The following is an 18,204-nucleotide window of genomic DNA, read 5'->3' on the forward strand; positions in this document are numbered from 1 at the left end:
GTGGAGAAGGAAGGTTTAGTTCAGTTTTAACCTTAGTTTACAGAGCGAGTCTGAGGCTGGCCTGAGATTCTTGACACCCTGTTATGGAGGGGGAGGGAGGGAGGGAGGGAGGGAGGGGAGGGAGGGAGGGAGGGAGGAGGGAGGGACAGAGGGAGGAAGAAGGTGAAAGTGAAGAAAGAACATTTTTAACATAGTCCATTCATAGGTATTTATATATTATATCTGTTATATATCACAGGAAGTATCCTTACCCATCTCCCCATAGATTCATAGTCATCTGCATTAGACATAATGCACTGCCATTTTGAATCAAAGCATCTATGACCCCCCCACACCACCACAGGAGACTGTTGGAGGACCATGCCTGTTAGCACTCCCTTATGAGGACCCTCACAAGGCCCCTTTCTGGGTTATATTATAAAGAAACAGTTGATTGGGGGATTTTTCGGTAGATAACGTCCCATGAGTTGTCAGGGAACTTCCAGGTAATGAAACCGCCTATGTGTCACCATGATCTGTGGATAGCTCCTCACTCATGCTCCCTGTACAGGAGGTCTGTCAACCTACTGCTACAACAAGATGAACGTGGAGGAAGTGTTCTCTTTGGTCTGCCCATGCCCTCACTTGCTGTGGTGAATAGACTTCCCAGGAAATGTCTCCACATCGTCCATCACAGCTTTCTTGTCTGCAGATGGGGTCATAGGCATGTCTGTACATGTCTTAGCGTAGGCCCTCCCTGGAAGGCTTTAGGAGGACACAGTGGATCCAGGAGGCAAGCACCAAGCATGAAGTGAAGATATAAGAGGTGCAGCTCTTCACCTCATCACAAGTAGAGCCGCCACCTACCAGTTGGTAGTTGCTACTCTCCTTCTGATTGGGATTGTTTCCATTTCTCCTCCATGGGAGAGACCTCTACAAGGACAGCTGTTTCTTGAATTACAAGAGCCTCCATAGTTGGAGCACTGTAGTGCGCTGAGCTGCCCTTTGTCCTACCACAGCAAGCATTCTTCCTGTCTCCCCACGCAAGTATCCCGGCTCCCATCTCCCTGTCTCCCGTCTCCCCGTCACTTGTGGATGCTTCTGTTGACAGGCAATGTAAGTTTCTTTGATCTCAATTGGTTTCCTACAAGTAGAATATTAGTAGTAGATTAAATTTTATACCCATTGTTTTATATTAAAAAAAAAAAGAAGTTCATTCGTTCATTCATTCCTTCCTTCCTTCCTTCCTCCCTTCCTTCCATGAATCAATCTGCTTTGTGTTGGGGCTAATAGGTGAGGCCAACAATTCTAGTTCCCAGGCATCATTTCCTCCACTCTGCAGAGTTCATGTGACATCAATTTCCCCAACAGTTGGTTGCATCCACAGCACTTACACAGTTCCCCCATGGGCTTTATCCTCCAAACTTTTATTTTTAACAAATCTTATCTACCACATTTCTTCTTAGGCTTACAAGAGATAATTGAGCATGTAGAGAAAAACGTCACAAGGCCCCTGACCATTGGTGTTCTGTAGTAGTATACACTGTCTTAGTTTCTCTTGGTGCTGTGGTAACATACCTGACAGAAGCAACTTAAAGGAGAAGGGGTTTATATTGGATCACAGCTCCTGAGCACACAGTTCATCTTGGCAGGAAAGCACAATGGGATCCATTGCTGTGGGTTGTGTATCTGAGCCTCCTCGTGTCTCAGTGGATTCTGCCAGCCACACCTCCTTCCTTAAGCATTCTATAACCTCCCCAAACAGTGCCACTGATTAGCAACCAAGTGTTCCTTTACATGATAATGTAGAGGAACATTTTCATTTCAAAGAGTAGCACGCTCATCTGTCCATCCTTCCATCCATTCGTCCATCCACTGGTTCTCCATTTTCAGCAGGAGTGTGTTGGTATTTAAGCTGATCTGGTTTGATGGTAGGCTCTTTTTAACTTTCAGAAATCACTATCCCATTGTTTCATATGGTCACTCTGCAAATATTTACTGCCGACCTACTGTGTGCCACTTAGATACAAGTAAATGTTCAGGACCAAAGATTCAAAGGCAGACAAACTCAAGGTCCCTGCCTATACATAGGGTTGGGACAACAATGACCTCAGCCAACTCCCCATTGGTGCCATGGCTCCATCTCTCCAAGCTGTCTTCTGTAAGCAGATTATCTCTTCAGCTTCGTTTCCTTACCTTCTGATGGAGCCTATTTCCTGTGAGTTTCTTTAATGTCCATTTGTAGGGAGGAAAAAACCCACTTCTAATTACTCTCCATTGTTCTCCCAAATTCATCATACAGATCTGAGTCTGCATGATGCAAGCTGCATTTAGAACAGGGCAAGCAGCCCCCTTATTGCTAAAGCCGAATGGCTTCTGCCTCAAATTAAAATGTTTGACTCTCCTGGTACTATCTGCCTTTTCTTTTCCACGGTTTTGCTCATATGTTGCTTATAAATCTTATTAAGTATGAATGTTTGGCTCCCGGTTAAGCGAAATATTTTATTTAGCTCAGCCAAAGCGAAGCATGGGTCAGCCTGGGAACACTTAGGCACCTCACCGCACCCCAACACATCTGTGGAGTTTGCTTACTTGGGGCTATTTGTTTTTAGGAAAAGTGGGAGAGTTCTTCTCAACACTGACGTGATACTTAGGTCTCAGCCTTGTCTTATTGGGCAAAGCACTCTCTGATACCCTGTGGCCTGGCTGTAGCATAATCCGAAATGCCCCTTGCCGGAGCTCTGTGGACAGCAGCATCTCTAGCTCTAATTTCTGCTTGTAATCTGATGAAGGGGTTTGATTTGCTGCAGCCTTTTGCTTTGTGTTCACTCTGAGCTCAAAGCCACGCATGCCTGGTTGCTCACGCTAGCCCCGCACTCTGGAAATTTGCAACCCAGTTTTGCTTAGACGGCCTCAGGGCCATTGCTGGTTGGGAATTAGCTGTCAAATCAGGCTGATAGTGCCCAGCCTTCTGTGTACAGCCATGATCAGAAGCCCAGGGCTTTCTAGCTGCCTGGGAGCCTTCAGATTTTCTGAGAAACAAGGTAAGATGGGAGGATATGGAACATGCATTTCATTTCTGTAACCATTTTCTAATATGCTGCGGAACCCAGTATCCTCCAGCATCTGCCTAGTCCTGCAACTGTCTGAAAGGATGCTTTAACTATCGCAGTTCCTAACTATAGCATGCAATTGCTGGAAAACGTCTTTTTATCTTTCTATTGCAAAGCTACAAACGCTTTTATACAGCAAACGTTGCTAATTAGATTCCAAACTTTGGATCAAATTGTGAATATGCCAAGTTGTACCTAAAATATTTTCTGAAACTGCATGTCTTTCGTGTGAACTTATTTCCAGCAGACAGTGGTGGGTGAGCTTCTTTTCCTTAAGTCTTCATGTGGGACAGTTTGGAGAGGACACTGTCTCTTCCTGGGCTTCCTTTCCAGGCCGGAGAAAGACAAGCATTTCCCATCTGTGGACTGAGGGCTTTTAAATAGTTAGTATGGTGTCGGAACAAAAGCGAGGTGCCAGGATATTTCACAGCACAGTACTGTATTGGGACTAGGCTACAACAGTTCAGGCACATCCTTTTGTAACATTCGATCACCCTTTGGTCATAATTGTCTTTCTTCAGATTGTTCTGACGAGATGCTTGTATACTTGGAATAAAAGCCTGGATGTCTAATTGACTTATACACTTCCTTTCCAGTGCCTCCATATTGGCCATGATTTCGAGTTTTTAGGACTTGATATGTGTTTTGATGGATAAAGAAATGTTGGCATCTGCTGTAGCCTGTACGTTTCCCCCCTTGGGCTCTGATCCCAACTAGTAAACCGTAAAGGCACTTCCTTGGGGGAAGGAGTTTCTGTCCCGAGTCTGCTTGTGTTTGGTCACTGCCTATAACTGCAGAGCGGATGCTGGCTGTGAGAACTGTTATAAATCCTGTCTCTGCCTGGTTTTCATTAACACGTTCACCCTGGATGTGTGACTTTCCTGTATGGAATTGTTACCAGCTGTCTTTGCTTCATATATCCTATCTTCGAAATAAATGAGTCTGCCCGGTGGTGTGGCTCAGTGGGCCCCATTTGCCGCCAAGTTCAATGACTCGGGTTCAATTCCAAGGACACACATGGTAGAATGAGGGAACTGACTCCCTCGGACTGCCCTCCAACCTCCACACCAGTACCCTGGCACAAGCTTACCCACGCACCATGCACATGTGCTGTTATCTAGATTTTAAGAAAACAGAAGAGACGTAGCGAGGTAGCCCTTGCTCTTCCCCTCCTACCTTCCCACCCTCTCTACAGGAACCTCAACTCTCCCAGGCAAACTACATCACCATTTCTGGCTATCTTGACCCAACCTGCTGAATTATACCCCACCCCATTACTTAGTGTTTGATTGTTTCAGGATATTCGTTTAACCCATGAGCTGTGTCCAGGCTCAAGAGAGGAAAGCAAACCAGAGCTTGGTGTGCAAGATCTCTGCACGGAGTTTCCTAGACGTTGTCTGTTTTGTTATTTGGTTGATAATGTCCTTTTCCCATTGAAATGTCTTAAGCCACTGTGTAACTGTTTTAACACCATGCCATTTCTTTCCCCTTAGATTTCAACAAAAAGAACTTAGGATTCCTGGGATTCCCACATCAAAGAAAAGCTGCAAGGTAACGTGGCCTGTGTTTGAAGGCTCATACGTTTTTGGAGATGTGTGGTGGCTTTTAAGATGATCCCTTAAATCCCCCTTTTCCTTCTACAGACTTCGAGTAGGACTTAGGGCCTCACACACATGCTAGGCAAATGCTTCCCAGTGAACTGTCTGTGCACAACCTCTCAAGCTCTTAGATACTAGCCCATTGAGTTTGTTTGGCAGTATGTTTTTCCTCAAGGTATTATTTAGTTATATATAATCCATACATATATACATATACATGCATGCATGCATATATGCGTGTACACACACACACACACACACACACACACACGGGTATAAGCTGGTGGCGTGACTCAATGGTACACAGTTCCTATATAGCCTGTCAAAGTACCAGGTTCAGTTCCTGTGTGTGTGTGTGTGTGTGTGTGTGTGGGCGCGAGCACGTGCACACGTGCATGTCTTAGCAGTGTTTCCAGGCAATATCAATTCTTCGGTACTCCACACTGTTTCTGGGAACCCGTTGAGAAATAGAACCATGTGCTTGTGACATTTGTAACTGATTGCCATATTAGCAGGTGCCACTGCTCTGTTTCTCTCTCTTATCTTCCTCTGTCTTTTGAATCTGCCCCTAGGGAGCTTTAGACTTTTTTTTTTTTTTTGAGGAAAAAGCTTATTCTTGCCTTTCCTGTCATTTTTCCCCCACACCCATCTTCCTTTCTTCCCCTGCCTGTCTGCATCACTCGCCCGCCTGTCCTTGTGAGTTCTCCTCTAGTCTAACCACCTCTCGTTCAACTGCACCTGCAGTTTTCTTCCCCTCAGGGCATTGTGGATACTGATCTAATTTACCTTCTGTCAGACCCTTTTGATCATTGCTGAGATAAAACAATGCAAAAGTGAAAGAATGTAGCACAGCAGGCAGCTGCACAGGGCCCTCTGCCGCAGGCCACAGTCAGACAATCCTAGATGCACGTGCAGTCATCCCAGATGCGCTTGGGGTGGGGCTCAACGTGTACAGCACTGTGCTAGGAGGAGCTGACCCCTGGGCCAGCCTCCCTTCCCCTCAGATGTTCTTGTCCCTAATGTATTGTGACTCTGGCACTTTTACTACAAAGGATTTGGTTCCTTCACATTGTAGTAACGAGTTATCCAACTCTGCATTTGAAATTAGAGAGTGGATCTTATAAACATAGCTTACATGAAAGTCTCTGGTATATTCCATGCACATCTAAGGATAAAGTGAATTAGATGGCAGTTAACAAAAGTACAAACCTAGTATTTGGCTCCCCCCTGGGCCATGTCTAGGCCTGTCATTAATGGTACCTTGGGCTCGTTCCCTAACCTTTTCCTAGCAGATTATCTTAACTGCAATGAAGCTGATAAATGAGGGAAAAAAGATAAGGACGAGGAGAGAGGTGGGTATTATTTTCAAGGATAAGAAGAGTGTAAATTGGATTAATGACCTTGGGTGAATGGGACACCAGACTTCAGAAGCCTGGACTATTGTTTTGTGTGACCTGACCATAGTGGCCTACCTGGCAGGGCACCAAGAGTAAAAGGTATTGTTAGCATAGAGTCTGTGTACACACGAGACGAGCAGCAGCAGAGGCGTTTGACCTTCCCTGGCTTCTAATTTACCTATGGGCGATTAGCAAGAAGCCAGCCCTGGCGGAAATATTAAAAACACAGCAACAACCACAAAGCAGGCAGACCAGTCACCGTGCATTTAGATCCCTCCAGATCGTGTGTCCATGGAGTCCTGTGGAGACAGCAGGGTTCGTAGCTGGGGTTAGGGTCCGTACCTGTGACAGGACATGCCCCCTTTCCTCTATCAGCCTCTCTTTTCCTTCTCTTGTGTTCATAACACGGCTTCCTGGGTATTTCCTCCCCTTTGCTCGTGCCGCTGTTTGGTGGCCTGAAGGCACACGTGATACCAATATAATTTAACCCTGGAAAAGGCATCAGGACTGCTTCAACAAGCTGCTGGCCTTCTGAGGAAGAGACCGAGGCGTGGGTGGTTTAGCCTAACATACTCATCTGTTCCGGGATCAAGAGGGTGTTGCCCGTCTGAATAAAGGAAGACAATTCACAGGTTCAGTGGGGTCTTCCCCACCACACACCAAGCTGCTGCTCGTGCCAGTGTAATTACACAGTCGAACACACATCACAGATTATCCTATTAGGAGGAACACGAATAAATGAAAAATGTCACCAGTATAAAACATGCACTTACGCAGGACGGCAACCTGGTTTTTCTGCTTAGCGTTTTCTTTCGCTCGGTATTCAACCTCGGTCTTAATTTAATACAACGTTAATGGGATGACTTTTAGCTTTCAGAAAGAGTTTTCCTTGGATGATAAAGAAGAACCTGCCACCCACCGGAGAGGCCTTGATGCCAAGTGCTTAGCTGCACTCCCTAAAGGTAAGGGCTTCTCTCCATGGCTCTGCAAGGTCTGAGCACACTCCTCCCTGACGCTTCTGTCTGGTCTCCTCCATGTCCCTTCCTTCTCTCTCCCAGGCACTAGATCAGTTTGGGGGCCTTTCCTGAGTTTTGCAGCCCCTCTGCCTGTGATTCTTCCCCCCGGCTGTGGCTGGAGACTGAAGGAAGAAGAGAGAGCACAGTCCATAGTCTCTCTTTTGTCTTTAACTGTTCTAAGGGGCCTGGGGATGTAGCCCGGTTGGTAGAGTGCTTGCCTCATGTGCAGGACACCTAACATCACAGGAACGAGGCTGGGTGGTCCAAGCCTCGAATTCCAGGGTTTGTGAGGTGGACCAGGAGGGGAAACAAAACTCTGCCTCAAGAAATAAAATTACCTAGGAGTCTAGAGAGATGACTCAATGGCTTGGCAGTGGTTGAGGGCAGTTGCTCTGGCAGAGGGCCTGGGATCGGCTCCCAGACTCCCATGGTGGCTCACAACCATCTGCAACTCCATTCCTGGGATCTATCGCCCTCTTCTGACCTCTGTGGGACTAGGTATCAACGTAGTGCACACACATGCATACAGGCAAACCATTCATATGTTTAAAAAAGGAGAAAGGACATAAAGTTGGATGGGTAGTGGGGGGGTGGATCTGGGGAGGGCTGGGGGAGGGAAAACCATGGTCAAATTGTATTATATGAAAAATATGAAATAAAATTAAAAATATTTTAAGAAAAATTCAAGTTACCTTTCCCTGAAGGTAGCTGCTCTCCTAAGCTCCCATTCTTCTCCCTCTGCCCCTCACCAACCCAGGGCTGCTTCCCCCAATATAGAGGATTCATGCTCTAAAGCTTCTCTCTCTCCCCTCCGTCCCTCCCTCCTTCTCCTCTTCCTCTTCATCCTCTTCCTCCTCCTCCTCTCTCTCTCTCTTTCTCTCTCTCTCTCTCTCTCTCTCTCTCTCTCTCTCTCTCTCTCTCTCATTCACTATTTAGCCCTGGCTGCCCTTGAACTCACAAAGATCCACCTGCCTTTGCCTCCCGAGTACTTTCTCGTAGGCAACACAGAGCTGGTGGATACAATATCGCAGTCGTCTTTTGAATTTAAAAACTATTTTATTATTATTTGTTTGCATACATGCTTATTGGTGTGCACATTCCAGAGACAGCTCTGTGTATGTGAATTAATTCTTTCCTTTCACCGTGTGGGTCCTGAGGATTGCGCTCTCACCCACTAAGCCGTCTGAGCGGCCTCAACAGTCATCTTTTCTGAGGTGCTCGGTCCACTGGCAACCGGTGCACCCGACGCAGGCTACCTGCATGCAGTCGGTCAGAACTGGCTCCCTTTGCTTCTGCCTCCAACAGGATATAAACTTTGCCGGGTCATTATTTCCCCAACATTAACAGTAGCATGAGGAATGATCGCTTGGATCCAAAATGTCTGTATCCCAACATAGCAATGGAGTTCTTCCTTTAGAAAAAGCAGATGTGTGAAAGGATAGGGTTGTTTGTTTTGTTTCTGCTCAAGGAGGGGGAAAGTTTAGAAGAAATTAGATCAGAAGACATTTTCTTTTAATAGAAACCAAATCCAGTTTCAAAGGCACGCACAGACAACCTGGAATGTCTCCCAAGGGACTAAGCGGATGATCTGCCCACTCTCCTGAGGAGGGGCCCTCGAAAGGGCTCCAGGGATTGGACTGTGAGGCAAACCTAAGCCAGGGCTTGCTGCAGGGGTTCTATGCTTAGACAGCTGTCAGGTGAAATGTGTGTTGCCTCACATGCCGCGCCAGAGGGATGGCGTGCAGAGTTAAAGGCCATACGTCAGATGTCATAGGACGGAAGACCAGAGTCGTAGCACTTCTCAATATGGAGGAAATGTGCCCCATGTTTCCAGGGGGTCTGAAACTGGGGCAGTGCTGACACTGTGCCACTTTCTTTCCTGTGTGTGTGTGTGTGTGTGTGTGTGTGTGTGTGTGTGTGTGTGTGTGTGTATGATCAAATTTAATTTATAGGCTAGGCACAAGGGATGCTCAACATGCTACACTGAGAGCCATGTGATACGGAGCCCAGTTGAGCTGCTGCTTTGAGAACACAGCTGAGCTCAGAGACAGACACTGTAGAAAGCAGGCTGTCTGTCAGGGGAGGAAATGGGCCGCTCGCCTTGAGTGTTCAGGAAGGGAGATGGCTAAGCTGTGTTGTGTGGTGGGGCAGGACTGTGCTCTAGTAGATTTGCACGCAGATGTCTGTTGTTAGGCATGGGATGACAAGCTCCACCAAGCTGTTAGGAGTTATTGTAGAGGACGCAGACACCCAGTTGCATCCGAGACAAAGCTGTGTTTAACCTCTAGGATTGTGACCAAAACGTAAGTGTGAAAGGGAACAATTTGGTTCCATTGTAGAAGATAAGAACTGTCTGGCACAGTTCTATATTGGCAAGGTCATCCCTCCCACCACACCCCAGCAGAAGCCTCCTTCTGTCTTCTCTGCCCCAGTTGCTCTGGATAACAGTGAGTAACATGTGGTCAGGAGATGGGACGTATTGTTGGTTCCTAAAATTTTGTACTGTAAATTCAACTCTAACAAAATAGAAACGCAGAAGCATACCTCGGTCCCCAGGCTTCTTCACAACCTTTGATGTCCTGGATTTTGGTGAGGTCTGTGAGGAAGGACCACCCTCAGAAGATCTGTCAGCATCCTGTCTGTCTGCGCTTCTCTTCAGAGTATAATGTTGACAAATGGGCTTTGTTTCTGTGTCACTTGCTGCTGGGTTGTCCTGGGCCCCAGATAGGTGCTGCTGAGTAGCCGTGTCTCAGAGCCATTTCCCCTCGGTAACGGAGTCACCCTCCTTCATTCACTAGTGAGAGTTTCTGTCTCTGTGCAGCTGAGCATTAAGATGGTCGTTTTTTCTCTTTCTTGGACTCACTGTAACATGGACCAACAAGAGAAGGGAATAAAAACCTTTATTAAAGAGGGCCATTGAGATGCTTACGTGGCTGCCACCAAACCTGGCGGCCCAGAACCTATGCGGTGGAGAGAACTGACCCCCAACACAGATGCCCTGACACACATGAACCTACACACACACACACACACACACACACACACACACACACACACACACACACAAAATAAATGCAATATATTTTTTAAAATATGCCTTTGAATTAAGTAGAAGTGGATTCTCTAACACGGAGTGCATACCACCACACAGTTCACCCACATAAAGAGTGTGCTTCATTGACTTCTGACGCATTCATCAGATTGTTGGTCCATTACCACAGTCAGTATTGAGGTGTCTTCCTTCTTCCAAAAGGAGCCTCCTACCCCTGAGGCATCATCCTTCCCTGTGATTCCTTTGGGGGTGACTCCTCAGCTGCCTGTCTTTGTACTGACCGCAGTGGAAGTCAAACCAGTGTTTAGAGCACCTCTAAACAGTAAGGCCTGTTCTGTCCAGCTGTCATGTGACAGGGAGGAGTGGGGTTTTGGCAGTACCCTACCACTGATGGATGTTTCACTCGAAGCTCCTTATACTTGAGTTAGAAGCCTAAGGTCAATACTGTCTTTACTAGACTTCCTTAGTTTCCTGGAAGCTGTTGAAGAACTAACCTTATTTTCCAAGGAAAGCACCTGACAGACCAAGTTATCCTGAATACTGGTGTTAATATTCTTTTTTTTTTCTTTTAAAGATTTATTTATTTATTATATATAAGTACACTGTAGCTGTCTTCAGATACACCAGAAGAGGGCATCGGATCTCGTTACAGATGGTTGTGAGCCACCATGTGGTTGCTGGGAATGGAACTCATGACCTCTGGAAGAGCAGTCGGGTACTCTTAACCACTGAGCCATCTCTCCAGCCCGTTAATATTCTTCTTACAAGGAATGTTTGGCACATAGATGCATGAATGTGAGAGCCCTGCTCTCCTATTCCCTTGAAGGCCTTACTTGAAAACCCACCCACGGACTCTTGCCAGAAATGGCAGAAGATTCATGAATACAGAAGGACCGTTCAGAATTACTCAAAAGCTGGCAGCAGCTGGAAAATGGATAGCTTCGTTTGATCAAGATTTCGATGTGTTGAAAACCAATAGAAAATTTCCTTCTATGGGAATTAGGCGATCTATGGTTGCTAATACCTGTACTACATGTTGACTACTATATGCAACCCCCACGATTTCGGAACTTCAGTCATGGCACAGCATTCTGTCGATTGCATTACAAATATTGACTCTCATGTTAGGAAACATTTTATTAGCAAGCTTGTAAGCAATTCAAAGCGAAGCATCCTAGGATACGGAGATAAGCTGCAGCTTATTCCTAAGAGGCTTGATAGCATACAACAAGTACCAGAGAGTGAAAAGAGCTAAACTGAAACAGTATATTGTTAGCATGTCATCACGCGTGCCTTGGAGACGTCTGCATCCGAAATTACACAAAACCTGTTTAAAGAATTTGAAGATTTAGGGTTAGGATAGAATTTTTTCCTACATATATGTTATGTGCATTATGTGTGTGTGTCTAATTGTTTTTCATGTGTGCCATGAGAGTTTTCTCTGCATGTATGTATGTGTACTATGTATGGGCCTCATGCCTGCAGAGGTCAGAAGAGGCTATCAGAGCTCCAGGAACTGGAGTTACTGAAGCTTCTATGTGGGTGCTGGGAATAGAATCTGAGCCCTCTACCAGAGCACCAGTGCTGTCACTGCCGAGCTGTGTCTCTATCCTTATCAGCAAACGTTTTAAGGCAAATGCCACTTAAAAATAAACACCAGGCAGGCTTTAGTCTCTCAGCATAAAGGCCATTATAAAAATTACACTTATCTATATGTAGTTCTGACTTGGTAAAATGGCCACTTTAAAAGCAACAACAGAAATTTGACAGCGACAGAAAATTTGACTAGCATGCAGGAGGCTATGATTTCAGACCCTAGCAGAGCAACAGCAGTTACTAATTAATTAAATGCCATGTCTTAATTGCCCCTTTATTGTGTTTCTCCTATGAGTCGACCTATCAAAATGTTAACCCTAAACTATCAGCCTCTCTCCTTACCTGCAAGCCTTTCCCCATCCAGTTAGCTCCTCCCCTGGCCTGTTGGCTCCTCTCCTGGTCTGATAGCTCTGCTTTGTGACCTTCTTTTTCTGCTAACTCCCGGTCTTCGGGTGCTTTTGAAAATTGATGTAGTAAAGACAGGGATGGGCTAAAAGCCATTCTCTGCCAACTTTGGCCATCTCTGCAAAGAAGCAATTTCTTGTCATCTTGGTCTGCCCTGTAGTCAGTGCCCTGCTAAAACCCTCAATCACACCAAAGCACTTTCCTTGGTTCTTAGTGATTCTAGAAGAATGACATCATCTCCTAGATTATAGTGTAGAAGCAGATGTTACCACTTCCTTCCAGTGAAGCCTTTGCTGAGGCTCAGGACTTGCTCTCAACTACAGTTAAAGGAAGACAGTTATGTACTGGCCAATGCTTACAGACTAAATGACAGGCTGACAGAGGAGTGGTCTGAAATCATAGCCTCCTGCATGCTAGTCAAATTCTCTGTCGCTGTCAAGCCAGGAACTTACAGATGGCCCCAGGGAGTTCAAAGCATAGACTGTGCAAATGCTTTACAAGCTAAAAGCTTCTATACATCAGTAAACATAACAAAAATTTAAAATTGGTAGATACTGGGATTTCTCGCAAGAAAAACAAACAAGCATAAAAACCAGTTTACTAATGAGGGCTTACAAATAAAAATAAGCCTTACTGCTTTAGCCCATTTGAGTTTACCTGTTAGTTGGTTGGTTGGTAAGTTAATTGGTTAGTTAGTTAGGAGGTGGGTGCTGCGTGCACATACTACGTGTTTAGTGTCTCCCTTCCTACTTGAAAATAAACGAGGGGTCTGAGAACCAGCATTTGAGTCCTGTCTGGTAGGAAGGTACATTGCAGGAGTAAACCTAACCACTAAACACTGCACTGTTTTTAATTCTTTTCTGCTCTGTTGCAGTTGCAGAATTAAGAAAAATCTTCGAACCAACGAGAAAAGACTTTTTAGAAATGAAAAGGTAAACTATGTTGTGCTGTGCCACTGGTGGACAGAGACGTTTATCACGGCATCGTGGAGTCTGTCCTTGGCCTCAGCCCACCCTCACTGTGCTTTTCTTTGCTCTACTGTGCAGAAAAGAAAGAATTGCTAGGCGCTTAGAAGGAATAGAAAATGACCCCCAGCCTATCCTGCTGCAGAGCTGCACAGGGCTAGTGACTCACCGGCTGCTGGAAGAGGACACGCCCAGATACATGCGCGCCACAGATCCTGCAAGCCCTCATACCGGTGAGTACCTGACAGTGCTAGGCAGGACCCTTGTCTTGCCAGAACATTACCTTCATGATCCTGCAGTGCTGGAGAATGAGACGCCTGATACCCAGTTTAAAATACCAACCAACACAGCTAATGGAAGGAAAGGCCGATATTGGCTCACAATCTGGGGAGTACAGTCCCTCATGGCACCGAAGGCATGGCGTTGTGGTGAGGAGGGAGAGGAAGCTGGTCACATACACACACGGTCAGGAGTCAGGACTGAAGCTGTTGCCGTTCCCTCGACTTTCTTCCTTTCCACTCTTTTGTTCAGTCTGGGATCCCAGCCCCTTGGGTGGTACCACTTACACCAGGGTAGATGTTCCTTCTCAGTTAGTCCTCTCTGGAAATGACTCTGAGTCCACTTAGAGTAATATTAACCACCCTATCCAACAACGCACTTGTGCGTATATACAGTGCTTAAGTATTCTGGCCATCAGACTCCTCTAGACAGAGGCTCACCAGGGGCAGGCATGGTGTCCATCTCCCCACACTCTCATTCCTCACCACAGGATCTGCGTCAAAGACTGTTGGTAAATGTCTATCTGTAAAGGAAGTATCCTGCTGTGTCCCTCGGTTATACTAGGTGTCCAGATGCCCAGCAAAGGGATGGCTTCTCCAAACAGAAGTAAAAAACAAGGCTGGCCATGCGTGATTTCAGTCATTACTCTCAGGATTCATGCAACAGAAGCCTTCTATTTTCATGTGTGTAAACGTATTGCATATTAACTTTGAACATGCTGTGTATGACTTGACTTTTCCTTGGGCATGCCTAGTCATGATCAGGTTACCCGACCTGACCTTGGAGGCAACAGTATATTCGCTCATGGCTGAGCTTCCGGGTTCTGTCCCAGGCTCAGGCTCTAAGGTGCTTCTTTTAGCCATTGTTGACCAGGTTCCTCTTCAGAGGGCGCTCATGATCTCATGGTTCGATGCTAAATTTGCTGGCATTCATGACTTTTGATAAAGAACCATGGGGAGAGCCAAGAATAGATAAAACTACCAGAGACAAACCGCTGTGTTCATAATGTCTTCCTCCATATAACATATAACTTAACCATCAGATATCGTGAGCAAATTAAGTCTTGTTTTTTAAACGTAAGTTATGTAGCCCAAGCTGGCTTAAACTCGCTGGCTTCTAGCTTCGGCCACGTGCTGGTGCTATAGGCATGCACAACCAAGAAAGAATTATTTACACTAGGAACTGAGCTACTCTAGAGACGAGGAAAGGACGGATTCCTCTTCCCATTTCATTCCAACCTCAAAAGTAAATTCTGGTTAATCTTGTTATAATTCAAAAGCAGTTGTTGGGAACTTGTAAACATGGGCGCATATTCCATTCACGTGGACTTAGAAGACACAGCTGAAGAAATATTCCAAATGAAGAACAAGTCAGTATTTCTCAGAGCAGGGTAGTAATTGACTTCACAGCCTAGCAAGCGACTTAAGGGTCTCAAATGCTCTCAAATAATTAAACAGTTTTGATGTGTGTGTGGGGGGTGTGGGGGGGGTGTGCGCACGCGCGCGTGTGTGGGAAACTGGGCAAAGCCACATCTGTAAGAGCAATTACCATGTTGAGCATTGTGAAAACCACAATCCAGTTCTTTAAATCACAGAAGTTCTGGTGTCTTCTATCTTTTCTAGAAGAATCTGAACTCGCCCTTTGGCCTCGTGTGAAATAGTAAACTCAAAATCAAAACATAAAAATAAAGGGGAATGGATGCTGAGCAGAGGCCCGTGGGAATGTGTGTGGGGCAGATGCCAGCCTAGTGAGGTGACTTTAGACTGGCCCCTCCGTGAGTGGCCGACAGTGTGGTGGACTCTGCGTTGGTACACAAGATGGTGCTTGGCCTCTTACGTTTCATCCTGTGGTCTCCTTGCAGGGCGATCCAATGAAGAGGAAGACACTCCTGGGTCCTCCCTTGAAAAGCAAACTCCTAAATACTGCACAGAAACCTCGGGCATCCCTAGTTCGGGCCCCGTGGACTCCCACAGTCTGGAGTCCAAAGCGGAAAGGATCGCAAGATACAAAGCAGAGAGGAGGCGGCAGCTGGCGGAGAAGTACGGGCTGACCCTGGACCCTGAAACCGACTCCGAATACTTGTCTCGATATGCCAAATCTCGGAAGGACCCGGATGTAGCTGAGAGAAGAGGGAAAAGTGACAAGCAAGAAGAACAGAGCAAAGATGCCAGTTCCCGGCACTCCAGGACGGAGTCAGGGCCCAGGACCAGCTTGGTGGTGTCCCAGGACGGTGCCCCGCTGGGAAGCAACATGTCTGACCAGGAGCTGCTGCTCAATGTGGAGAACCAGCGAAGAGTCCAAGAGCCCACACTAGAAGATGGTTCCTCTGCCTTCTTTTCTGAGCGCAGCACCTCCTTTTCCGAAGTGCCCAGGTCTCCAAAGCACATACCCAGCTCACCGCTGCAACAGCCAGCCTCCCCGAGCCTCCCCGGTGACTCCCCACTGTCCACAGAGGCCCGAGCCAGGTAAGCATTGAACATTTGTTCCTCTTTGGCGATCACAGATGTCCCTAGGTCTCCTCACTGCAGTTGTAGTCTCTATAGTGTTCAGACAGATCCTGTAAGAGCTAGAAGCTGCCCCTACTTCCTCTGCCCTCCCCATCTCTGTCAGTGCCTTCTTTTCAATTAAGCAGGGAAATGGGGAAATTTACACAGAACTCCTCCTGCAGGACTCTTGCTGTGTTTCTGAACAAACAGGAGAGGGCGTCTCTGTTTATGGGGAAGAGTCTAACTGATAAAAATATATGTTCTAAGGCATTGCTACATAAATATGTCTAGAGTAAGGAGAGCCACAACTGAGAGAAAGCCCTGGAAAAAAGGACCAGTCAAACACAGGAGCAGCTCCTGTGTAGGAAAAGGAAAAGGGCAGATATAAATTCCAGAAGTCAGATGACAGAAGACAATGCATGTTTGTTTCTAAATTTTTTTTTCTTTTTTGTCAGAGCTGGGGTCCGAACCCAGGGCCTTGCACTTGTTAGGCAAGCGCTGTTTCTAAATTTAAGTTGAAAAAAATTGCTGTCCATGTGAAAACACGGTTTACTTAAATACCTAGCCTAAAGGGTCAGTTGGATGTCTGGGTAGATTCCTAAACACCCTTTCAATTCAAACAAGCAACAGTTTTATGGGTGACCTCCAAAGGGCTGAAAACCTAGAGTCCAGCAAATGTATTCTGGGGTAATGATTGTATATGATACACATCTATATGTACATATGTATACACACACTCCTGTATGTGGATATGTCCTTATTGTGTTCATTTTTAAGTACATGTTGGGAGCATCTCTTCGTTGGTTTCCCTGGGACACGATGGTAAACATCTACTCCGCCTTACCTGCAGTGAGGAAGCTGAGGCAGACATTTCAGATGCTGAGGTTTTAGAAGACCCACAGGCGTCTGTCGCCATGTTCTGGGTCATCTAGTCTCAGGTGCTCAGACGCCAGCCTCTGAAATAATTAGATTCTGTACGTCCCAAGGAAGTATTTTGAGGACCGTTGTTCAGTGTTGGGACTCAAGTACTTGACACTGAGAAATGGAGAGAACCATTCCCAGGTATTTTGTAGAGTGGCGTCTTGCCTAGAAGCACACATTTCATAGAAAAAGTGCATCATGTAGTTTAGCTTTTTCTATAAAAGGAAATCCTGTACGTATTTGTTTTTAAATTATCTTTAGTCTTTTTTTAAAATTCCTGTCGTTATCCCCTCCCGGTTCCCTCCGGGAACCCTCCGACTGTTATGCCCTCCGACTGTTCCTCATCCAGTGCCTCCTCCCCTGTCTCCAAGAGGATGTCCCCACCCCACCCTGCCATTCCCTGAGGACTCAGGTCTCTAGGTCCTTAGGTGCATCTTCTCTCACTGAGGCCATACCAGGCAGTCCCCTGCTGTATGTGTGTCAGGGGCCTCATATCCAATGGTGTATACTGCCCATTGGTGGCCCAATGTCTGAGAGATCTCAGGGGTCCAGGTTAGTCGAGACCGCTGGTCCTCCTGTGGTATTGCCTCAGCTTCTTCCAGCATTTCCCTAATTCAGCCACAGGGGTCCCCGGCTTCTGTCCATTGGTCGGGTGTAAGTATCTGCATCTGACTCTTTGAGCTGCTTATTGGGCCTCTCAGAGGGCAGCCATGTAAGTACACCATAGCATCAGTAATGGTGTCAGGCCTTGGAGCCTCCGCTTGAGCTGGATCCCTATTTGGGCTGTCACTGGACCTCCTTTCCCTCAGTCTCTTCATCTTTGTCCCTGCAGTTCTCTTAGACAGGAACAATTCTGGGTCGGAGGTTTTGACTGTGGGATGACAGCTCCATCCTCTTACTTGATGCCCTGTCTTTCTACTGGAGATGAACTCTACAAGTTCCCTCTCCCCACTGTCGGGCCTTTCATGTAAGGTCCTTCCCTTTGAGTCCTGAGATTCTCTCACCTCCTAAGTTTCTGGTACCTTCTAGCTGGTCCCCACCTCCCGCCTCCTGAGGTTGCCTGTTTCTGTTCATTCTGCTGGCTTCACTCCGGATCCCCCACCCCAATACCTGATCATGTTCCCCTTTTCTCTTCTCCCTCCCCTCTCCCACCCAGGTCCTTCCCTCCCTCCACCCTCCATGATTGCTTTCTTCTCCCTCCCAAGTGGGATTGAAACACCTTCAGTTGGGTTTTATTACTACATTTTATTTACGTATTTTGCATATGCACATATGGGACATGTGCATTTGCTGTGTGACCTGTGTTCTGCCTGTGACGGTCGAAGGACAACTTATAGGAGTCTGTTCTCTCCTTCCACTATCTGGGGCCTGGTCATCAGACTCAGGTCAGCAAGTTT

At 46.4% G+C, this 18,204-nt stretch overlaps 1 protein-coding gene across 1 annotated transcript in view; it reads left to right on the plus strand.

The window, feature by feature from the left end:
* Svil (supervillin) overlaps nucleotides 1-18,204 on the plus strand; it is a 132,340-nt gene that overhangs the window by 50,508 nt on the left and 63,628 nt on the right. The window contains exons 2-6 of the mRNA XM_032884534.1: nucleotides 4,586-4,643; nucleotides 6,958-7,049; nucleotides 13,031-13,088; nucleotides 13,203-13,354; nucleotides 15,262-15,865. Coding sequence (XP_032740425.1) covers nucleotides 4,586-4,643; nucleotides 6,958-7,049; nucleotides 13,031-13,088; nucleotides 13,203-13,354; nucleotides 15,262-15,865 — 964 coding nt within the window. The remainder of the gene's footprint in view (nucleotides 1-4,585; nucleotides 4,644-6,957; nucleotides 7,050-13,030; nucleotides 13,089-13,202; nucleotides 13,355-15,261; nucleotides 15,866-18,204) is intronic.

Source organism: Rattus rattus, chromosome 14, assembly GCF_011064425.1.
Source record: "Rattus rattus isolate New Zealand chromosome 14, Rrattus_CSIRO_v1, whole genome shotgun sequence".
Classification (NCBI taxonomy): domain Eukaryota; kingdom Metazoa; phylum Chordata; class Mammalia; order Rodentia; family Muridae; genus Rattus; species Rattus rattus.